The sequence below is a fragment of the Electrophorus electricus genome, chromosome 11 (assembly GCF_013358815.1).
Source record: "Electrophorus electricus isolate fEleEle1 chromosome 11, fEleEle1.pri, whole genome shotgun sequence".
Taxonomy (NCBI): Eukaryota; Metazoa; Chordata; class Actinopteri; order Gymnotiformes; family Gymnotidae; genus Electrophorus; species Electrophorus electricus.
Window position 1 is genome coordinate 14,437,501 of NC_049545.1, and position 26,162 is coordinate 14,463,662.

The 26,162-nt window shown below is 36.8% G+C and overlaps 1 protein-coding gene across 1 annotated transcript in view; it reads right to left on the reverse strand.

Moving 5' to 3' along the window:
* LOC113585753 (CUB and sushi domain-containing protein 1) overlaps window positions 1-8,426 on the reverse strand; it is a 266,455-nt gene extending 258,029 nt beyond the window's left edge. Inside the window, exon 1 of the mRNA XM_027023454.2 lies at window positions 8,170-8,426. Coding sequence (XP_026879255.2) covers window positions 8,170-8,236 — 67 coding nt within the window. The 5' untranslated portion in view covers window positions 8,237-8,426. The remainder of the gene's footprint in view (window positions 1-8,169) is intronic.
* Between the last annotated feature and the right edge of the window lie 17,736 nt (window positions 8,427-26,162).

The window sequence follows — 26,162 nt, forward strand, 5'->3', positions numbered from 1 at the left end:
TATGGGATTAAGACTGGGAACAGGTTGTGTTATGGACCTGATAAGGACTTTCATTTCAACCTATCAAGCCTTCATAGATCAGTTTATATATATATATATATATATATTTGGAAAATCTGGAAAATCCTTTATGAAAAGAGCAAGGTAAAAGCATGAGACACTTAAATGTGTTTCAAACATATGAGCAGGTGAATGTCAGCAGGCTTAAGTACAACTACACAAATTCAAAAAAGAAATCAAATCAGTAGCAATCACAGTCATTCTCAGCAGTAGAGCTATAACAAATAATTGCTAATCTTATCTCTGAATAGCTGTATAAAATATTAAAACTGTCTACCATTACAAACAGTCTATTAGGCAATAGAACTAATGCTTTTTGCTCTATGTAATGCAGTAATAATAAACTAACATTGGTGTCTTATTTATAAAGAAAAAAATAAATAAATGTAACAAGTAACTTCCCAGTCCAATGTAGTAGAATGTTTTGCCTTAAAATGCATTAACAAGACTCAAAAAGCACTACATATTTGTGTAATGCTACATTTAGTACCTCTATTGCATTAGCCTGCTTTTTGTAAACATGCTTTACCAGCGCAATTGTCGAGGTAGATTATGCAAAATACATTTTGTGCAATACAAGCCCTTAATAAATCTACAGAATTGTCTTTCCTCAACTGTAAAGCAAAACATGTAGCTTCAGAGGTCTGACAAGTTTTTAGGAAGGACGAGATAAAGTTACAGCGATTCAGACATCTTTTGCAGATGTGTCTGACAGTAAATGCATCTATGACAAGTTTGGAATAAAAGACAAAGCAACTTTTCACCTATAAAAAGTAAATGTCAGATACCTAAAGCTTATTTTTCAAACTTTTGCCCTTTTAAGAATTTTGATCAGTTTGCTGGCATTTGGTTGAAGTGTTATGTAAGTGCCTCCTGAAGCTCTTCTTTTGAGTCTCTGTGCTTTCAGATCTACAGCATCAATTACTCCAAGTGTATGTGTACACTGGATGTGTGTTGTGGTGTCTTTCTTCCTGTTGTCCAAGACTGCACAGCTCTGCAGTTTCGAGCTCAAATGATCTTTTCAAGCTGATCAGCCAAGCCTTGAGCAGACATGAAGAATTTGTACTCCAGCTCTGTGTGTGTGTGCGTGTGTGTGTATTTGGAGAGAGACAGAGAAAAAGGGAGCGAACCACAGCTAACTCAGCAGAGCCATGTGACTGACAAATGTTAGACATGGCAAATTGAAATGCCCCGTGATGTCTTCAGAGATAATTACACATCCTAATCCCCTCTCAGTGTCTCCAAATAACTTGACAAGCCTTTGTTAAGTTTTTTCCTATGACAGTATCGGTTCAGTATTTTTTGCATATATATTATAAACATGTATGTATAAACAATTACTTTAGCATCGACTTCCAAAATTAATCTATGTATTACATTTTACAGGCATTTGGTTGAATTTTAGATGTAATAACTAACATGAAATACACAAAAAAAATAGCTGAGTTATTTAATTTGGTTTATAGAATTAAAAATCATAAATAAAAATGGCTTACACATTTGGGCTACCTAAACTACTTACAGAAAGGACAAATACTACACCAAATATACATAATACATTTTTAATAATAAAATTGTAAACTAAAATTTGTAGTTGTTCTTGAAGGTAATTTGAGGTGGTGAACTAGCAGACAATGGAGTGCACTTATGTCAACCAGCTTTGACACATTTAGCAGCAGTAAACTGTTTACATGGCCCTGTAATTTACCGAATTTTAGCTGTATGTGTGTGTGTGTGTGTGTGTGTGTGTGTGTGTGTGTGTGTTTAAAAATATGGCATGTAGAGGAATGTGGTGCAAGCATCAAACCCATACTGACTCTAAACTCTTTAGGAGTAAGATATTTAGGTAGCACAAAACAATACACCACGCACAAACAGATATTGGCATAGTCACCACTGATAGAGTAAGTGAACAGTGTTGATATATGTATATATACTGATAGAATCAAACTATATACTAAATCCAAACCAAAACGTTACCGCTATTTTTGTATCCTTCCCAAAGCAGATGATATCTACAAAAACAACACGTATCCACAAAGTATATTCCCAACCTTGTTTGATGTATGATGCCTTATCTGCATTGAAGAGAAAAATCTTGGCACTACATTATCGACACTGTGCCAATCTCACTGCATTGCTATAAAGATTATGTTCACCCTGTTCCTAAACCCTGATTAATTACGTGCACTACCTGTAATTTTCACTCAAATGATAATGGTGATATTTGCATCTACTGGCTACCGCAGCCGTAGCAGTACCCAAAATTTCATAGGATAATTTCTGCGACCTCATATTCCCAGTTTGTTCCAGTGGTGTCTGGGGTAATCTGAAACTTTTGTTTCAGTTAGTGACATTAAAATGAGCTGATCCCATACGTGCGTCTGATGAAACTCCTGGCTAAGTCACATGTGTCACCGTAAGGCGTGGTGGCCCGAGTGGCGCAGGGCGAGGGGTAGGACGCAGGCTCCAGCGACTGGGACGTTCATTTATTTACATATAAACATAAAACACTAACGGCACTCAAGAATTACACACGATTAATACGAACATGAAACGGTTAACATTTAAACACGGACGATAAACACAAATACTTTTAACAACGATAAAGGGAACTTTACATCAAGCCATTTACGACGGTACATCTGCACACCACACCAATAATGACCAACGATAGTACGCCCCCTGAAGTGGGTTTAAATACACAGACGAAACGAGGCGCAGGTGTGTGCAGGCGTGGCCACTAACGAAGGTCCTCCCACTGCACGTAGCTGGCCAAACCACGTGCCTCGCGGGAGGCGAGCGTTCCGTGACAGTCACACACTCAACAGGGGTAGCAGGAAGGGAAAATAATATTTCAACATGAATGCTCATAAGTCAGTTTTTATTCAGTGTAATTTGAAGAAGCTTTCCTTGCAGGAAGACAAACCAGAACATGGTCCGTCTTGTCTGGTCCATTTGCTATTCAGATTGAATATCAGAAGGAAACGAATAATTTGGTCAAATGAATTAATTCTTTGAGTCTCGGATGTGAGTCTGCACTAAAGCCAGACTACTTCCACGCAGTGCTTTGATGTAATATGAGCTTTAGTCTGTGATTGGCCACAGCTGTGTTGTAGCTAAGTGATGAATTAAATAGGAAAACAAAAAAATTGGACTGTGCTTTTTTCCGTATATATGTGGTTCCTGCTCACCGGCTTATAAATAATAATAATAATAATAATAATAATAATAATAATAATAATAATAATAATAATAATAATAAAAAAATCCACTATCAAATGTTTCTTCTGCTTTGTAAAATCATCAGTTTTTCCAAAAGCATACTGACTAAGACATAAGAAGCTAATCTATGGCTTCAGTAATTCAATATTATTCCTGAGTTTATAGTTTCAGTTAAGACTGAAGGCATTTTTAAATAAAATTTGAAAAATTCCAGCCTTCAACCTACTTCACATTGTGGGTGCTGGGGACAATGCCATTACAAGACAGACACAGATCACTTCTGCTTTCTGTCAACCTATAGTTTGACTAGACCCTCGGTTAGTTTCATATTTCTGCATGAATTAATGCACGGGCAAAATAGCTTGTCAAATGTGCCACATGGTAACTCAGTAACGTCGTGGTTGGTGTGAACCGACATGGTTGAAATATTAATTGGTTCATGAATGAGTCAGTGTTAATGGTGTTTAATTAGATAATCCAGAACATGGACATAATATATAAATTTAATGTTTTAAGGGAATTACTAATATTTAGTCAGTCTGCTTTGCTTGCTGTGTTTTATTTTATCTTAAAAACATTTCTTCAAGGCATACATTGAAATAATTTCAGAAATATTTGAGCAGACCCACATCATACAGCATGATGACATAAACACAAGCAGGTGCTTCCATACATCCAGTGCCATTACTTTTGCAACAGACAGTGTTTCTCATCGATCAGCAGTAAAACCATAGCAACATGTCTAAACTGGCCATGCTGATTCACCAGCTGCAGTATGCGTGGAGGAGTTGTTTCCTCCTACGGGGTTCTGTGTGCTAGCTGCTACAATGTGCAACATTTTGGCTCAAGTCCCCCTCCACTATGATCAGCGACACTACCGGCTATTGTAAAGGTAAACCAAACCCAAAACAATGAGTCTATTAAGAACAGTCTTCCCAGTGCTGCATTCTTAAAATGTTGACAACAAAGGTAGCAGCGAGGAATTGTTCTTTTCAGATGTCCTCAAGTCAACCTTTAGTCATCTGATGGAGATTAGACTGAGACTGGAATTCAGAATGATTGTATTGTAAAATCTCATGTGATCCCCACAACTAGTATGAGATTGTAGGGGGCAAGCTACTGCTGTCATGAACTGGCAAACACATGGAAATTCCACCTGTCTACCTCTTCCTTGTCCACAGAGGGCTGTTGCGTATTTCCAGTCAATAAGCCCACCTGCGTCACTGAGCTTATGCTAGCACTGCAGCAGGCTTCTAAGCCATGATTTGTGAACAGCCTGATGGCTTTTCACTTCTGGGAGGGCTTGATATTGAGACTGTGTTTAGATGTCATAACACTGAAGTTACATCAGTATGTGTCTCTATACTACTGTGCAGTATGTTTACGACTGAGATGACAGAATTCATGACGGGGTGGGCAAGAGGGACAATTTTGCAGTGAAAAAGGAACAATGACTGGACTTACATACATAGAGCCTTTCTTGAGAAACAAAATCTTTGAAGCCTCCTGACTCAACAAAGTATGAGTGCATGTTTCACACTTTTGCTGTTCTTCCCATGCTGTGATTAGTGATTTTTTTCTCCCTACAAAATGCCTGACCAAATTCAGTGTCAAATATATCAGCCAGTATAGCAGTGAAGGCTCAAAAAGAAGTTGAAAATTGCCATTCCTAAAACACTGCCAACCCAAAACCTAATTGACATTCATATTTTCCAAATCGCAAGCCATTTACACCTTCTTCTTTTCTGCTAGCAATCTCCATAACCTTAAAATCATATTAATATATAAAAAAAGCAACACCATTTCTGCTGACTGGGGCAGCTTTGAAATGCAAATGCTTTAATCGGTTATGTATGTATGAGAGAGCTCCTAACATGAATACTCATGCTTTAAATGGGTCATCTCATCCAGACCAGAACCCAGACAGCTCAAACTGATGACCACACAGCATTTGGTTCCAGAAAACTAATACACACTCACAAAGAAAACACACTAACACACAATGATGACATTTCAAGGTGGAGAAAGAGCAGCTTCTAACTTAAATAAAAGGTTCATCTAGCATACTGAGCCATCTGTCTAGTAAATAATAGATGTTTATGGCTCCGCATTTTGCATCTGCCTGCCTAATCAATGCTATTTTGTGATATGGCATGTTTTTACAGGTACAGCATTTTAATTATTTGACAAACCACCTTTTCGTGGCCTCACAACATCTGGAAACCAGAGTGATTGTCTAGAGTTTGTGTATTTATTCATATAAATGTTGCATTGTTGATAAGAAATGCATAGTATACCTTTTTATCAGTCAGCATAAATCAACTTTTGAATATCTGCTGAAGTATTGATACAATTTCAGCTTTAAAATACACATTAAAATGTTAAACAATAATAGATATAATGAGCAGAACAAACAGTAACAAATATTAATAACTAAGGTGACATTGCAGTTGTTCAGTTAGGCTGTTTGAGTCAACAACTACTTTTGTGTTTTAATTTACAGGCCTCTGCAATCTCTTTTCCCTCAAGACCTCGAATGTCACATTTGCATGCAAGACTTGAGGCTGGACAGATTCATAATGTTTTTAGTTGGCAACATGTCAATGTCATCTAATTGTCACCGTGTATCTGCTTTGGACCATCAAGCATGCTTCTTAAAGCCAGTGTAATTTTGTCAAATTGAATTACTATGTATACTGTGTATGTTTCAGTGTGCTTAATGCAAGCTTACATCAAACACAACTGCTCTCCAGTAAGAGTAATATTTTGTCTGTTTTAGTGTGTACACTCTGAGCTACTCAAAATACTAGTAGATCATCTAGATTACATAACGCTAACACTGTCTCACTGTCCTAGGACTACCATCTTTCTCAAATAGCTATGACAGTATTTTCGTTTTAAGTCATGGTTATTTTAAACCATGATTAAGCCAATCCATTTTTATGCTCAAAGCTATTATTTTACCCATTTTAAAACCAATACCTCTAAATGTCTCCCAGGTAAACTGTTCTTTGTTAATCTTCTGAAGTTATCTGTACCAGTCTTTCACGGGTAAACTGATAATCAGTGTATTGAATCAACTTCACATTAATTTGTTTTTTGCCATATTATGCTTGATGAAACAGATTAATCAATGTCTGTTCCTCAAACTCCCCACACATGCCTTCAAACAAGGAATAGCTGCAGACATTGTCACTGTCACTGGCATAGCTGTGACAAAACGAATTATTTATTCACAAGCTTGGGAACCGGTCGAAATACCCGGACCATTACTAATTCCTTTGAAAGGCGTCATTTAAAACGACGAACATAATAGGAATAGGGAAACTGGAATTTAGCTACTACACACGCAACAAGACTCCCAGTGTCGAATTTAGAGTTTTTTAAGTCCAACTAATTTAAAAAATCAACACTGTATAGACGCGGAGGTGAAAGGTACTCATGCAAATAAATAATTTAGGCTTGCTGTGAGGTAATGCGAGGTACGCCGTTAGACATCTTATTCGAATAATTTTGCATGCGTTGGCTGAGCAATGCTTTCCGTCGTCGTTTTCCCACCACCCTCTAACAAACAATCGGGGGCAGACTTTGGCACATCTGCTGGAGAAATGGAGAAATGCGACGGTATTCCATCGAATTTACGTGAAATATTCGGATGGCACTGCTTCTCGGACTCATCAAGGACCTAAACGAATGTGAATTCGCATCAAACCCAATGTGACCGTTACTTTGCAAGTTGTGGCGTTATGACGAATCTCCAAAGCGTCAGTAAGGGGTTTGGTACTTTAAAGTTGGACTGCATTTATAAAATCTTATTAACAGGCATAACTCTAGTCTTATAATATGAAATTCCGCCAGTATTATTCAAACCAAATCTACTGACTTGGGTTGCTCTTTGCACAAACGAGGGATACTTCCAAAGCTCCCGGACTAAACTTTTAGGTTCAATTATTGATACAACAATCTAACTTTTGTCAACCTCCTACATAATTTCCTTTTTATCACTGTGAAACAAAGCCGCGCTATTACAACATCACTACAAAGTAGGCAATGCTTGACAGTGTCCATATCTGGACAGTAGGCATAACCATAGACTACAGTGGAAGTTGCTCCACCAAGCCTCGATCAAAATAGGCAAAACAGGCCAGACTTACAAATTCGGAGATAATCACTGGACCATTACTGACCATCAAAGAGACTGTATTATTATATAAACTCGAATAAGTCAAAAGAGGCATTAGAGAGAAGCACAAACGCCTACTTTGGCCCTGCTTCATTTATCTTCTGACCCGGCTTTGCCTGGTCCACAAAAGTTTTTACCATGCAGCATATGGTCTTATATACTGATCCCTTGTACAGTTAAAACGATTTTTGTAATCAATGTATGATTTATTTTTAGATACAGTACACATTCTCTCTCTCTCTCTCTCTCTCTCTCTCTCTCTCTCTCTCTCTCTCTCTCTCTCTCTCTCTCTCTCTCTCTCTCTCTCTCAGATACGCTGCATTTATCGATAATATTAAACTCAAATAGCCTTGTTTTTTGTATGTGGGTGTCTTCCAAAACGTAGTTTATTAGTCAGACATTCGGACTGAAGTTATAGCATTTCTAAGTATGAGCCTATATTTATTAACAGTGTGTAGCCTACTGTATATCACACACGTAATTAGGCTAATTATATCCTTTTGAATTTAAGACGTGGGCTATTCTACATTGGACTTGTTTATAAGTAATATAAGATAAAAGGTTGTAAGTTTTTGAAGTACCTCCCAAAAATATAAAAACGATCTATACGTTTGTTCAAATGTATTGTACACCTGACGATATCCTTGAAGGCGAATCCTTATTGCGCCAAACCCCGCTTAGAAATATAACCTAGAACTTACCGTTAGCTGCGGTAATTAGACCTGCGAAAATGAGCAGGATGTGCTTGAATTTCCCCATCGCAGTCATGTCCGCTGTTATTCCACGCTGCCGGGGTTTCAGCTGATTTATTCTCAACGATCACAGTAATACATAGAGATCCAGCTTTGGCAAGAAGATCTGACGCCTGTGGTGCAGGGATTCGCCTATATTAGCTCTCATATCACCGAGAAAACGCCACTGCAGAGATGAGAGATTGTAGAGCTGTGACCAAGCGAGGTTCCCTCGGTCCAATGGTAGAAACAGAATGGGCTTGAGATAGCAGAAAAGGGGAGATGAGGCAGTACGCATCCAGCGGAAGGCGCTGGACTCAACCATCATGTATGATACAGGGGAAAATGTATAGCAACCTTTATGGGGTGCACTGCTACTCTACTGACTTTAATTCGAGAAGCCTTCTAATCGTCCACAATTTAAAAAAAAAAATGCACGCTATGATCTGATTATGATTGAAGACTGAAGACGGTGCTCAGGGCAGTAAAGGCGACCATTTACAGCTTAGTTTTCAGTTCTAAATAACTAATGTCAAAAATGTACAAATAACGAGCATTTTAAAACTATGCTTATGTTTTTATTTTACAAAATGTAAATTAAAATAAATAAATAAACAGCAACAGCAAGTTAGTCGTATTATGAGAAATTATGGCAGACAAGGACGCCTGTGCTCAACATTAATGTGACGTGTGAAATCTCTTTGTGTGTGTAAAACTGTGTGTGTGTGTGTCGTGTGTGTGTGAAGCCTTCTCACCGTGTGTGTGGGTGAGTAAGTAAGTAAATAATTAAGTAAGTAAGTAATACAAAACAATTTTTCCATTACACATCACACTGTGTTCAGGTCTCGATCCAAAAAAGTTGTCCCAACACACTATAAAAGCATTCACAATATAGCCACATTAGCAGTGAAATGATCAATGATCTTCTGCTTAAGTGCTGTGAATAACGACGCACTAGACACGTGCGTTCTCTCTCTCTCTCTCTCTCTCTCTCTCTCTCTCTCTCTCTCTCTCTCTCTCTCTCTCTCTCTCTCTCTCTCTCTCTCTCTCTCTCTCTCTCTCTCTCTCTCTCTCACACACAAACGTGCTTATCCGATGGCGTGTCCGTGAAGTTCAGGAGCTCATGTCTGACGCTCACGAAATATAAAATGTGACTTTGCTGCCATCTGCTGAAATCTCCTACTCACAAAAACCTGCTTCACACTCATCGTCTCAGTCGGCAAAGTTTATGTAAACATTTCGAGTAATCTTAGATATGCTCAGATATTAAATGTCTTTCTTTGATTGGCCACCAAGCTGACATCGAATTAACAAACATCACATGTTGCCCAAATCCTAGCGTTGCCCTGGCAGCAAAATTGCCATAACACACCTGATTTCGTACTGAGCTAATCCATTACCTTTCACTGTACTTACCTAACAGGTTATTGTGTTAATTGGTTTTTAAACTTTATAAATGCGAAATCATGCTGGGTATAGTTCAAACACAGCCAAGAATGTTCCTGTTAACTCTCGGATGGAACGCGATAGCGTTGCTGTCCGCGAACAAGGTGCTGAAATAGGCCAGGGATGTGTGCGAGTTCCTTAATTTTTAACGGCTCTTTCGCGCGCTTGTCTTTTATGCATACCATTTAAGCACCACCTGTTCCAGTGATTTAATCTGTATACCTCTGCCAAATAGTTTTTACTAATTTCTTATGTCACAAATCTAATTGGTTTACCCCCTCGATACAACTTCATTTATTCTGCGTTACCTTGTCATCCGTTGTCGACCGTCAAAGTCTTGGTTCCATTCCAGGTTTCTTCCTTCTAGCTCTTGGGGAGTTTTTACTTGAAACCATCGCCATTTGCTTGCTCATTAGGCCCTGGGTTCACTGTAAAACTGATTTCTGTAAAGCTGTTTTGTGACTGCACCTGCTGTAAAAAACAAACAAAAAAACACAATACATACATTTTGAACTGAAACGAATTTTACCCGAGAACCTTAAGTATTGAGCTGTCAGCTCTTGATTTTTTATTTTTTATTTTTTTGTATGTTTGTCACCTTTTGGAAGCAAAAATCTGATTTGACTAGATCCTTTTGATAATTCGATGTTAATTACAAATTAATGTTTAATTCCAGTTTTTGAATAATGAATGGAAATACTGCCTTTGAAGCCAGGACAACTAGCAACTCAATGTCATTAATGACTGAAGATTTTTAACATTATGATTTGTGTCAATGGCGTGAATGCATTTTTTGAAAGTGCATGAAAGCCAATAAAATGATTGGGTATGTTAAGAAAATACTACTTTTTATACTTTTTATATAAGATATACACATTACAGAAAGTCTGCATGTTATTCTGCTTTGACTAGTGTGATCTGATTTCAGTTTTGTTATTAGCAGCTTCACAAAGGGTGCGTTAAAGGACTTTAGAAAATAATGTAATTAAACATTTTTTAGATATTTATATAGTTGTATATTAATTTGTAAAACAGTATGTTTTCACTAATTCAAGTCTATAGACTAAAGAAGTAAATGTTGTAATTTTCTTTTCACCAATAGCATGTTTTTAGCCTTAATGTATTAAAGCCCCAAGTGACTTGGATTGAATTTCTCTCATACATGTTCAGGTTTTATTACTTAATTCCTGGATTCATACACTATGTAAAACAGATTGCTAAATTCAAACCAACTAATGGAATTATAAACAATCAGTGTTGCTGAGTACACAGAGATTAAAATGTCACTGAGAGTGTAACTGTCAATGATGCATGTAACTCAAGCTATACTGGTTAATATGTGTTGAATCTGCTGAGTCATGATCCATCAGCATTGCTAAAGACAACCTCCTCCCCCACCCAACTGCACTAAGAAGAAGCACAACACCTTACCAGCATACACTCTAGCTGCATTTGATGATTGTACTATGGCTCTCAAAAGTAATAGAATTATCAGAAATACAGAAATTTTAGCTTTCTGCTGAAATCCATTACTGTGCAAAAAGCAGGAATATTTATTCAGTGACAACCATAAAATGTACAATTGTAATTCAGGTGTTGCAACTAACTGTACTCCAATTGCATGCTAGAGTGAGAAGTCACCATTTTCTTTACATCCTGTCAGAGAGTGTTGTGATTTATTTCATTACAAAGAGTGAAATACATTTTTATTATGAGTTACCTTGATTGTTAAGTGTGTGGAACACAAACAGGTCTTACTCAATATCAATTGTCATTTTTGGTAATGTATGAAAATTTAAATACTTGTCTGGTATCTTTCAAAAAGCAAAACTAATCTAAGTGACAACTATGTGTATGACAAGAAATGCAGTATGTAATGATTTAAAGCAGATTCTTCTATAATAATCAATTTATGAATTCAGTGAGGGACAATGTGTGAGTGTGGGCAGGGTGATCATTCAATGCACAAGGCCTCTATTTAGAATGGCTTTGTGGTGCAGTACCTTCCATCCATGTTTTTGTGGAGACACATTGCCTGTACTCAATCAAAGCCCTATTCCCCAGTGTGGTCTGAATTTTAAAAGGAACCACATAAACATGTCTGTGAGGATCTGACTATATTCTTGAGTACATTAACATGGCTGGTCACTGACAGAATGTTTTGAAATGGATAGAGTAGGCCTGGCTATTAAGGAGAGTAAGGAGGAAAGGCTAACCTGAATAGACTGCTTTGGCACTAAAAGAGATTGTTTGAGCTTCTGAAGTGCTTTACAAAAAACACTGACATATATCAATAACGTCTGCTGCATAAAGAGGCTGAAGGAAGTGCAGCAAGCTGGAGGGTTGTGCTTCACATTTCAGAGGGAGAAGAGAAAGCCTCAGCAGACAAGTGCAAAAATGCCATGAACTGTGCTGGAATTACAAATGAATGTCATAGTCTTCATTCAAGCTGAGTTCTACTGAAATGAAATCATAACATCACTCAGCTCAATTCACTGATCCATTACCATCTTTCATTTGTTCTTTTTCTTCACCTCAGGGTTATGCTCTCTGCTCTAAACAATGGTCAGTCACCTCAGGGACCATGCAGTTCGACTGCATGCTGAACTTCACTTTGACACGTACAATGTAGACGTGGTCAACCAGATAAGAAGAATTTATTTTTTGTTGCAACAAAAAACAAACAAAAAATCTGCACTATGAACAGACTTCAAAAGGCATGGTAAAAAACGACACAATCACAGTGCTGTACCCTTTGCTAAATGAACTGGAGTGCATCCACCCACAACAAGGTCTAAGAAGTGAGATTAGGGTGCATTTATGTTGTGAGGCAAGGAGCCTGCCAAGGAATGTCTGAATCACTTCCATGGTCTTCTGTGCCTCTACTTTGCTACCGACACAAAACAATGGAATTGAACATCCCACCAACTACAATGTGCTGTATAATTCACTGACAATATGATGATAGCCTATTTACAGTTGCATACTGTATGGTACAATAGAGTGATGATATCATAATAAATAATGTACAAAAGACATGCTAGTTGAGCACTGAAGGTGCTCAAAGTTTAATTTCAAATGGTGGAGACAGAGTGTGACATGAATTTAGAGCTGTATGCCTGAAATAGGAAAACAGTCCCATGCACCAATGGGAAATGAGTTTCTTCTAGTAAAAAACAATGGACAATACTGCAGGAGTATCTAATTTCACTTCTATGATTATTCATTTGGGAAAAGATATAAATGTTGCCCATTAAAAGACCTGCATTTAGCAAGGTCCAGACATAAAACCAACTACAACCTACATGCTGTGGCCACAATTATGATAAGCCATTATTAGCTTTTGCAGCTTTATTCCATTACAGTATAAATAGCACTAATGTGAATTTGAGACTCAGTTTTCTCCTGCACAATTTTCTAATTTAACCATCTTCAAGTTCCACAGTGGAAGGCTTTACAGCTATATTTTTAGAAAAGCATGAGGTCAGAATTTGATTACTGGAAAAAACACTTTTTTACTCCTTCTTATGATAAAGCAAATCTCAATATGGTTGATGAAGCATTAAAACATGTCAAGTTTTGCTACATAATATAACAGGGGCAACAATGATAAAGCAGACCATTAAACAAAACTGCGCAATAATTAAAAGTAATAGGATCTTTAGGGAAACATTTCAGGATGCTCCATTTAGAACATCCCTCATTGGGCTACTTATCACCATCTCCATCCCGGTTCCCGCCCTTTATCACTTCTCTTAGCCACGCCTCCCACCTCATCCCAGTGCTCTGCCTCATTGGCCTACTGTCCACCAGCTTAATCCCACATTCATTAACGATCACTTATGTGAACCTTCCCTGAGTCAATTTGCCCACTAAAACTCTAGAATTCATATTTTAGGTTCTGAGCCTTATTCTGTTTATTTTGTCCTAGTGTTTACAGATCTTGTATCTACATCCCTGGTTTTACTGCATCAACTGTCTTTAGTCTGTTCAACATTGTTTGACTCAAAAACTGTAAAAGACTGCTGCTGAAAGATACATACCAGATTTATTAGCTAGAGGCCATGAAATGTCGAGGCTTATGAGAGTGTAAGCAAAGAAATCAGCAGGTATTATACTGGGAAGTCAGCAACATTGTATTCTGAGATACAATGAAATATATATGATGAATTTCAAAATTGGCAAAAATGTCTGATGATTCTAAACATGAAAAACATGTAATGATACGCCGGCTATCCAGCAGGAGGGACACGCTCACTCTTTCACATACACACACAGCAATTGCCTTGGTCCATATTAGCATATTAGCAAGTCACAACTGTACCTTTTTCCCCTCACTATTTAAGCCCACAGGTTCCTACCATCAGTGCTGCACATTGCCAGTCCTACTAAGCTTCCGTCGGAGCCTGACCCAGTGGAAGCCTTCATAGTTTACCTTACCTTTGCTTTTGCTATTTTTATTTTGCTATTTCTTGGTTATTTTACTGTATCATCGCATCTCGCTCCCTCTGTGCTGCCACCATCACACAACATCACTGTGATTTTGTCTTCTTCTTCTTCTTATTATTATTATTAGTGTTGCTTATGTTCTTTATGTTTGTATGAACTGATATCTTTCTTCAGTCTAAGAACTTGCATCCATCTAAATTCAAATTCTACGTGTTACCGAACAATGATGGGTGATTTTTTAACATACTGAAACCACTAGCGTAATCCATAGGGGTGATCAAATATAATTTTGAAAGTTTTCTATATTTGCATTACAACCAGGAAGGTTTTTTTTATTCTGTGCAGCAACCCAATGAGCAATCAAATGAAAATGCAATTAACCATGAAGGTCTTTTGTAAATATGGCATCTTAAGCTTCCAAATTTAAAATTCATCATTTGTCTTGCTTTTTGCTCTAGAGGGTAGCTATCTCACAGCATTGCACTGAATTAGTCTTCATTGCATACAGTTGATTTATCGTGCCATTCATTTTGTTTAAGGACTGCAGATTAATTAGATGACTATTGCTATTTCAGACCATTAAGCACCAGTGGTGTAGTTTTGTAGTAATGAAACATTTTTCAAGGTAGAGGACATTGTTAACTTTCTTTTTTGTTCATAAAAGATTATACTTATGGCTGTCTGGTATATACAACAACATGGATTGAAGTCCAGAGGTGCAAGTCAATATCAAGGGCACCTTGTGAAAAAATACCAAGAAATTATGTTTGTCTGACAGCAAATATTGTGTCTTTTAGTTCAGTCTGCAATAGGATGTAGGCAATATATATATATATACGCCTACTGTTTTACAAACTTTTCAAGCACTTCTCCATAAGTGTTGTTAAATTCAAGGTTAATATTAGCAAATGGTGAAAACATGACATAGACTATATAAACATGCTGTAGCTATAACCATAGTTGTCATTAAGGGAATTCTGCTTCAGATTTCTGGATATTAACGCATTTTTGCAGTGAATTTGGTCATTTTCGTGTTTAGATTAGAGCCTGACAAGAAAAACTTCATTAGTTTTGCTTAAAGATGGGAGCTCTACATATTGTAAAGTCACATGGTCGTATTTTCATGTTTGAACTCCTAGAAGCTGTCACGGAACGCGAGGCAAGTGGTTTGGCCAGCCACTTGCAGTGGGAGGACCTTCGTTTGTGGTCACGCCTGCACACACCTGCACCTCGTTTGTCTGTGTATTTAAACCCACGTCAGGGTGTGTGCAGCGTCATTGGTCATTGTTGATGTAACGTGTCAATGTCGATGTTAAACGTTATGTTCATTATTGTTAGATGCATACGTGTTAACCGTTTCCTGTTTGTATTAATCGTGTGTGATTCTTTGAGTGCTGTTAGTGTTCTATGTTAAATGTTAATAAATGTACGTCCCAGACGTTGGAGTCTGTGCGTCCTGCCCCTTGCCCTGCGGCACTCGGGCCACCGCGTCTTACAGAAGCATTATGTAGAAAAGATTATAAATGACTATAAAAAGGACTTTAAGAGATACGAAAGGGAGGACTGATATATATTAAACTTGTTAATAACAGATTATGTGCTGGCTATGTATTAGTTTTACAGCTGGTAGCCCGTTACCTGTATTCCTTGGCCTCTTAATTCGATCTCTTAGAACAGCATACAAGGTACGAGATCTTTAAAATTGCCCAAGTGTGACATTTCACCTTAATGTACACAAATATGTCTCAGGTAGGAATGTTTACATGTGAATGTCAATTTATTTTAAGACTAGGTATCTGAAATTTTGTCCCAGAAGCAGGTTGACTATTCCAAGCAAAATTAACAGCCTACAACATTCGATCGTAAAGGTTTTCCAGGTCAGTTATAAAATATATGGGCCTACTGTTCTTTATCCGTTATCATAATAAAACTGAATGAGTAGCCCAACGGTTACATTGGTGCATTAGCGATAGCCTTATATTTGATACTGCATATTTGAAATTATGCCCTGTGGATGTCATTGGACAAACGTAACTCTAAAATCAAGCATTAACTCTTAGCAAAAAAAAAAAAAAAAAACGTTCTCAGACCAGTGTTCATGTGACAGCTCAAGGAACAGAAGTGAGCTCTTCCTCTGCATCACTGTGAAAAACTAATAAACAACCACAATAAATATATTCTTGTCTTAATAAATGAATAGAAAAAGACTTTACCATGGTACTAAATATTACATCAGGTCTAGAAGCTTAGATGGTAGAGACACAGGCTATAAGATTGACTGGTGTCTGAACCAGATCATTCTCATTCCAAACTCATATTTTTGTCAGACATTTTTAGCATCAGTATATACAAGCTGAAGGTGCGCTTTGTGTCAGATTCGCAGTCCCTTAGACTTCAAGCTAAATTCTACTGCGACCAAAATCGAGGCAGATGGCAACATGAAACCTGATCCGTTCGTAATGTTTAAATTCAAATGCTATTGGTAACCTATTTGGTATTGGTTTATTGAATGTTGCCTGTTTGTTATATAGGCCTTTCTTTCTAGTTTCACCAGACTGACAGTAAATGAAGGTATAGCAGCACTTAAACTTTGAATTAACCTATGCACTAAACTAATTATTACTCCTGGGGTCAGTCAAATGACTTTGAAAGTGAGATCAGCCTGGGTGTGTATGTTTAGCTGTTATCTCTCTTACTTGCATCACTGATGGGCATTTCTTATAGAACATTTAGACTTCTCTCATTTGTTATTCTAAATCTATTGCAATGTGTTATTGTCTGTTGGAAAGCACTGTTGTTCACTAATTAATCTCAAGTCCTCAGTGCGCTCAGTTGATGTCCAAACAATGAAAGAAATGATGAAAGCTGCTTATGCCTGCACTGAGGAGGCATGTAAGGAATACATTATAATGAAAAGGTAGACCATCTCACTGGAATTCATTTGGCTGAAAAAGAGTGGACTTCAAAATATCTTCTACACACTAGGCTTGGCTTTTCAAAAGTGTTGTCCCATTCAGAGCAGTGCGAGATGTCTAGCATATAATTTAAAACATCCTGCATCTTTGATGCTTCTGGGAAACTTGCCCCAGTGCACCTTTACTGATAAACAGCCTGTTGTGTGACTGGCAGAAGATGAGACAAGCACTCTTGTTAAAAGCATTACCCTACCTGGAAATGGTATAAACCAGTGATTGTGACAATGGAAACTGCTAGCCTCTGAAATGTTTAACATAATAGCTCAGACACAAAAGAAGTTAAGAATGCATCACTCAGTTGCTTGTACGTACAACTTTAAAAAGCATCTAAAATATATTGTGTGCGATGATGAGATTCTGCTTTACAGAACATGAATAAATTTTAAAGCAAAAGCAAACACACATCAAAGCTGTATTGTCATCTAAAAAGTATCAATAAAAAGGTTTGTCTTATTCTTATTTCTTTGCCCTTGATTACTCATATGCACTGGAATGTTCACCAAAATAATTAAATGAAAATAAATATTACAATTTATGATTGGTATTGGTTCAGAATTCATGATTGTTTTTCATTTATTGTAAATCCAACTTTCTTTGCACATCCTAATTTGGCCTGGGCCAGTTCTTTCTGAAAAAAAAAAACTTCAAGGGAGTTTTCAGTACCTTTAGTTACATACAACACTATATGGCCAAAAGTATGTGGGCACCTATATAGGCATATCGGACATTCTATTACAAAATAAAATGGAATCATTCCATACACACCTTGTGGCGATAACAAGTTCCACTGTTTAAGGAAGGCTTCTCACAAGATTTTAGAGTGCATCAATAAGAATGTGTTCCTGTTCACACAGTCAAAAGAGAACTGTTGACGTTGGGCACTAATATTGATGAAAATGCCACAAGTTGAAAGCATATTGCCAAAATTTTATTTGTGTGCTGTAGCATTAACATTACCCTTCTCTGGGTCTAAGAGAGCTAGCCCAAACCCAGAAAAACAATATGCATTCCAGTAGTTGGCATTCCCCTGGCATCTGCCAGACCCAGATTCATCTATCAGACTGCCACACAGTGAAGCATGATTTATCACCACAGGGAACATGTTTCAACTGCTTCAGAGTCCAGTGGTTGCATGCTTTACACCAACACTGATGACACCTGACATTTCGCTTAGCAATTTTAGCCTTATATGCAACTGCTCAGCCATGGAATCCCATTAATAAAGTTAGCGGCACATAGTTCTTTGTGCCGATATAGCTTCCATAGACTTCTGAACTGTAGTGAGTGATGCAACTGGAGACAGGATTTTTTTTTTTTGTGATATGTGCTTCAGCACTCATTGGCCCCACTCTGAGTTTACATGATCCACTGCATTGGAAATTATGATGTTGCTTTTACCTAGACACTTCTATTTCACAATAATAGCACTTACATTTGACTGGGACAAATATAGTAGGAAATAAATTTCAAGAACTGACTTGTGGTAAAGGTGGCATCCTGTGACAGTGCCACATTTAAAGTCACTGATCTCTTCAGTACAACCCATTCTACTGCTAATGTTTGTTTATGGATATTTCTTGTCTACATGCATGATGACAACATACTTTTAGACAAATGTATCTTTCATCTAGTTGGGTGATAGTGATCTAGAAGCTTTAGGGACAGGTTCATAAACTTCATAGTAACAGCACTGTGTTGTGTGAAATGTGCATCACCTTCCTCTTTGTGAACTCCTACAATTGCAGTTGCAAAGTTTAGCATCATGCTCACTCCAAAGAGACCACTACTGTGTCTTTTAAATAAATTTGTCAATTAGCCAAATGGGTGCGTGTGCAGAATTGTGTTGATGAACATGTGAGACCAAAAGATGATCCAATCAACATCGACTTCTTAAAGGGGCATTTATGGTCAGACAGATTCTAGTAGTATTTTTGTGGAGAAGTGTTCTATTATGAATTGCTAAAGTCATATGCAAATGAGGACAAAATGCAGTAACACCACATAATACAAAACTGAAAAATATGCCAACAATCAACAATTATAAATGAGGAAATGTTACTGATGCCCTATTTACTTTTAACATCACATTATAAGACCAATATGTAATTTTGACATCAAGCGATTAAAATGGGCACTACAGTCCAAATTAAAAATATTGGAGAGAGAGCTGTCTGCCTCCGTGCCCTCCTCCCCTGACTCGAAGCTCATACTGGTTGCCAGGTTGAGGACACTGAACCTACACAAATGAACAAATAATAAGTGCAACATTAAACTTTGATAATGTCAAACAAGAGTAATCCATACACTACAAGCTGATGAGCTAATGTATAATTTTACAATGTTTTTATTGTTTTATAAGTTGTATACCAGCTCATGTGGCTTTTTATAACTGTCAGTGTTAGATAGATGCATGGCTCAAAGACAAAGCTAAGACCATTATCCCCAAAACAAAAGCCCACTGCTCGGAAAATACAATCTGGACTTGGAGTTATCGTTTTCCAGGCCCCTTTAACATACTGCTCAATTAATCAGTTAATTCAAAGTAGTAAACCACTCCTCTTCCTTGTTGAAGTCCGATGCAGATCTGTTATAAAGTGCCTTCACTGGTGTCAAGTGAAGCAATTAACCGACCTATTTACACACAAAAATGTAACCCTAAATCATTTCACTAAAATATCTACTTAAGATAACAATCTAACATAACCGAAATTCTACCGCGTCTATTGACAACTGAAGATAGTGGCTAGCTAGAGATGAGTATGAGTTACCGTATTCGATTTGGATACGAGAAATTGTTCAATGTATAGAGTAATCACATTCATAAATTGAGTCAATTTAGAGTTAAAGGTGCGGGTTCCATCTTATACCATTGTTATCCTCCAGTTAGTAAACAGGTGAGGTGACGGATAGCAGTTAACATTATCATATATTAGCATGACGGCGTTAACCACCACTAATTACTTCACGGGCTGTATCTCAAATACTCGCTGCCTTGATAACCCAGCTAGACATGGGCCACATAGCACGAATGCTGAAATGACTTTAAAATGCCCATCCTCATTAATGGCCATGACAAATGAGTTCAGATTAGGGAACCTTATCTGACGCTCAATACTTACCTGTTCAGGAGAAAATAAGTCAAATCAACATCCATCTTAAAGTCCTTCTGGGCTCCATCTTTCACTCGCAATGCCAATATTTACAAAATATCTGGTCCTGGAGCTTTTGTGGGATGCCAAAGAATTTTATGTCAGGTAAAATCTAACATTAACTCTGTTAATCCAGTTTGTTTGCCACCCAAATTGTTTCATATCTGGCCACAAGGTGGGTAGTGGGTGGAAACAGACCTTCCACTCCGGAATGGAAATGAGAAAGGAGAACATTCTGGTTGTATTACTGTTGTCGGAGAAGTCTGTATTTTAGTTTTGCATGCTTCCTTAATCTCTGATGACATGTCACAGTCATTTTCTGATTTAGTACAGTAAATATATTACATATTGTTCTTTTATGTCTTAATGTAGGTTTTATGAATTTAGCCCCTACTCTGTAGAGAATCTACTGAGTTTTATATACGAAATTAGGTTCACAGCTGGGACATTCTTGATTGCATTAGCTGATGTTTAAGGCTTTAAGACTGAAATAATCAGATAATCTTTACTGTGGATTTAAATTAAAAGTAGAAACCCCTCCCCCTTTTCAGAGATAAACTTTAAAGACTTTTTTTTTTTTTTTTTTTGCTTCAAAGAGTATCTTTTAATCTGGAAAGAAAATGTCTACAGCTGCACTCCTGGAATAATGTTGTGAACAACATTTGTAGTATCCTCATGACATATTATATGTAATCATGTTGAGTATCTTATAGATGTAATGGAATTTTAATCTTCATCTTTCAAAATATGTCTCATAATAAACTCCCACTAATATTACATTGTACAGCCTTTGCATCTCTTCCCAAAATGTTACTTATTGAATGGGGCACTAGTATTTTTGGAAAAACAAACTCTTTTAACTGCTAAAACAAATGATGCATAACTTCATCAAATTTACCGGCTACTCAAAATACACCATGCCATTTTGCAAATGCAGAAAATAATGAATAACAGAATTGACCACCATATGCACATCAGTTCACTTGGTTCCAACATAGCACTAATTAATCTGCAGACAAAAAAAAACAAAAAAAAAAAAACATGTGAAATTGGCTACTCTCAACAAATCAATTTCAATTCAAGCCTGCCCAACCGAAGCACCTTCATCTCTTTAGCTAATAGATTATATCTTTAAGACACTCAGGTTGTTCATTATTACCCTCATTCTGATCCTTTTTTACTGCATGGAGAGAAAATTGTCCAGAGAGCAAGAGCTTTTTTAAACAATGCCATTTGATAAACTGATCAAACCTAGGCCAAACTGCTTGACTGCTTTGTTTTGTCATTTGGCAAGAGTTAATTGTCAGGTTGTTGAGAGGTAATCTCTCTGACCTATCAACTCATGCATAGCTGTCTCAAACCTCAGATTGCAACAATTGCTCACTAATCCAGCTGCTCAGAGTTCACTTGCCCATATTAGAATATATTAAACAGAATCCTCATGTCCATGAACAAGGAACAGTTATTATATAGAAGAGAGCTCACCCATTATTTACAGCACAGGAGAAATCGTGGACATTTTATGATTGTGTCAACAAAACATTTATTGAGTACATAAATATAATTTTTTGTAATCTATATCAAATCTTCAGCAACCACTTGCGAGGCAAAATTGTCTAAAAGGTTAATGTGTTCAAATGTTATACATTGTTTTTGTTTAGCTTTTAATTTTTTATCTTTTTGTTTTGTCATGTTCAGTTTTACAGCAGATAAACAACCTAAATGATATGTTAAGGTGTTTGTACTATAATGGGCATAGAACATGCAGGAAAAAATGTGTAGAGTTTAATGAGAGGAATGAAAACAAAACATAAATGTGCACTAACCAGTTTTAAAGAAAGCCAGCATAACAGTATTATGAATGACCAACAATCTGTCAAAGAAACACAAAAGACTTATAAAGGGTAGAACATAATAACATAACAGCCCCAAGGTGGTAAGGGGAATGAAGCACAACACACACCACCTGAGTGTGTGCAACCTGAAAGAGAACACAAAAATATAAACAAAAGGCCATGTACAATGCAACCGCTGTTTAAAGGAGGCAACCGGCAAAAGATTGGGGGCCACTATCATATTTACATGTCTATGTAATATTTTAGCATGATTAATCAAAATTCTCTTCCTTATTTAACAAGTTTTTAAAAAGTTTAATAAGAAAAAGAAAGAATGTTTTATAACAATAATAGGAGTATGTTGTGTGTGTGTGTGTGTGTGTGTGTGTGTGTGTGTGTGTGTGTGTGTGTGTGTGTGTGTGTGTGCATGCGCGTGTATTTTCCAGTCCTATAGGGACTATGAGGTCTGTCCTTTTCATGATTTCCTTACATAAACACATCTGTTTCAGTCTGAGAAAGCTTTGATCATTAGATCTTTACCTACTGATCTGAATCACATGGGAAAACAAAGATACATATAGAATGTAGGGGTAATCAGGACAGGAACACTTTAAGCATTTCAATTCTACTGACCAGTTACACAGTGTATCCTTCTTGGTATTAGTATTCACTTTGGCGCAATAGTGCCAAAATCTGTGTAGCCATGAGATGTGGCTAACCAAGTACCTTTGTAATTTAGGTCAGTTGGTGTCTTGGACAACCAAGGTTAATTTTCATTGACAGCATTTTACATATTATTTTTGTTCAGTGCCATGAGGTATATATAACAAGCTGATCACTCTGTGAGAGAAACAGTTTTGCCACATGATTTTGCAAATAGTAATTATTTATTTGCAGTTTCTAGAATTGGTAAATTCAGCCAATTGTTTATTATTAAGGTTTCCTTTAATCATAAACAATGTCCAGTCACTTCCTACAGCAAATTCATGTGGACACATCTTTTCTGATACAGAAGAAGCCACTACATTATTGCAGAAGCTTCAACATGGTAGAAGGAGAACATTAAGCATCCAGCTGTGCCATAGATATTTCCATTTGAGGAATAATGTACTAAGCTTTGAAATGTTTGTCACTGTAGGTGATATTATGGAAGTTACTGGTAATATCTTGCAAATAAAGTTTTTTTCTGATCAATTTTAGGGAATAATTTATCAGTACTTTAAGAGTTTCAAAATAAACAAAAAATATGGTGGAAACAGGAAAAATGATATTGAAATGAAGTTGAACATACATTTAGTGTCTTGAGACAGGATTTTCACCATTTGAGTTTTCTACAACAGCCAAACACATCCAAAAAAACAGGCAGAATGGCAAAACAGTGCAGCTAGTCTGAGGAGATGATGAGAACTTTCTAATTTGGCAATTTTCATAAATATGGCCCAAGGCACATTAAAACATTAAAACGCTGAATAATATTATGAAACTGACCAAGATAAACTAAAACATATAAGAAATTGTCCATTATTATTCGGTTTTCTAAGAAGAATCATAAGGAACTAGACAATAATAATCACTTCAGAAAATTAAAAGATGCCAAACAAACAAGTGTGTATACAATTTGAAGTCTGAATGCAATGTCAAATACCACCTTTATATTCAATAAAGCAAAACTTTGTGAAAGTGATTTTTCATAAATTCTATTCGAAATAAATAGAAATCTTTTTAAAAATCAAATTTTATTTTATTGCTTGCAAAATATGCATTAAGTTAATTTAAAGTCAGCTATAGACTCAGACTTCTCACCTCCTGGTCACTTTAACTTCATTTGCACTATATATAACATCCCTTATTTAATATTCCCCCCTATCTCCATTCTCTATCTTCACATTGTTCTTGCCTATAATATGTATTTATAGTGTTTCATCTCATTTTTATAGTTATTCAGTTCCTTTTTAAAAATTAGTACTTACAAATTTGTTATACATATCTACCCACCACAGGACCAGCCACATTACATGTCACTGTTCTTTTGTACCAGAATCTTGAAATCTTGAATCCTGACACCTGCTCATATAGTTATCAAACCAGCCAATTATGTGCTAGCAGTGCGATGCAAACATGGGTTAAGAGCTTCAGTTGTTCACATCAAACATCAAAATAGGAAAAAATGAAATTCAAGTCAGTTTGACCATGGTAAGGCTGTTGCAGCTGGATTGGCTAGTTGGCATATTTCAGAAACTGCTAATCTCCTAGGATTTTCAAACACAAGAGAATGGTGTGAAAAACAAAAAACATCCAGTGGGTGCAGGAGCAGACAGAAGCTTCTTGTTGATGAGAGAGGTCAGAAAAGAATAGTCAGACTGATTGGAGTTTCTAGGAATACTAGAGTGTACTGTATGTCAGAATGTACAGCACAGTGAACGAGTTTGAAAAAATGTTACCTGGTCTGGTACCATTCATGACATTAGAACAGCATTAATAGGATGATAATAACGTGGACAGTGAACACTGATACACACTTAATAAGCCTAAATGATAATGAGAAAGTGACTCTGAAGGAGCAGGACAATGAAGTAAATATATTGTACCTGTCAGGGTTACATTAAATGAAAACCATTAGTTCTGAGCCTGTATGAAATATTATTTTCTGTCCTCTTGAAAAGAAACTCTAGTGTTACATGGAGTTAGCATAAACAAGTGTTAAAACACTCAGTTCCTTTCCACGTTCAGTCAAGAGAAGATATAAAGCACTCCTTTAATCGCTATAGCCAGCCAAGCTAAACGCAACAGCTGCAGGACAGGAGGAAATAATAACATTCACCATAGCATGCCCTCTGATCTCACCCTTGAGTGGTGCACTATTTATGGAGTTCATACAGGATGAGATCTCATTTTATCACACAGACACCTTGGGTGACTATCCCACCAGCAGGTAAAGATCTACGCAATTATGGTAAGGGAAGGGTAAGGGAGGTGAGGTGAAATTAGAATACAAGACAGCAAGCACAATCCACTGCACTCCAATCAGTCTGGGAGATTATCTGGAATGTATGGTTCATGCACAGTGCTAGCAGAAGCCTTAGGTGGAAGTTCTGAGGAGCTTTGCTCTGGGAATCAAAGCATTTGTAATGCCTGTTCTATGGTTAGCTAGGTACACAAGACATGAATCTCTTAAATGGACTCTGTCCTGACAGGTTATGTTCTTCAGATACGTGTAGATTATGTTCTTCAGATATGTGTAGATTAGCCAGACACCTTTAGGTGAACAGGAAAATGTTTTCTTGATTATGATAACATACAAAGAACAGTTAAAACGCTGTGCATTATTACAACCTTTAAGCCATTGTTACAACAATTAATATGCAGTAGACATTCTGTGTTAATTTGCATTTTTAATTTGATATTCATTGTGTTAGGCAATTTATTTATACTGACACAACTAATTGGCAGATCTCTCCCAGAAGTAACCTCTGGCTATGGAATACATTTGAGACATGTACAAAAAATCTATTTAATTCTTATACAATGTCAAACGACAGCAATTCTTTCTGGCTAAATGTTTGAAGCACAGAAGGGACCATGAGTGATCACACATTTCACATTACTTGTTCTGTTTAGTAACCAACTATTCAACATTCATTTTCTCATCTGTTGCAATAGAAAATTATAGACTGGAGTTAATTAGATAAATGTGGTTATAGTATTTTGTGCTACAATTAAACATGTGACCTCCTTGAATTTTCATTAAAGAGAAAATAATGGAAGTGTGTAGCACAGAAGAAGCATTTATATCCTTTTGGGACAGGGAAGTGCTTGAGTCAATAAAACTTCTATTTAACCTGTGATACAACCTTCACAGCTGAACAAAGAGAGAATATCAACACACCAGACAGTAATGACCCTCAGTTCCAAGATCAAGTCAAAATTCTGATGAACTTTTCTGTATCACAGATATTTCCTTTTACATAGCTATACCACACATGCTGCAGTTTTTGCAGCATGAAAACCCTAGTGATATTACAGTCTTACTGCATAGTTACTTACTGCATAAATTTTGTAGGATTAACCACAAAGCCTGGGCAAACAGTTTTTAATTTAGCTCATGGCTT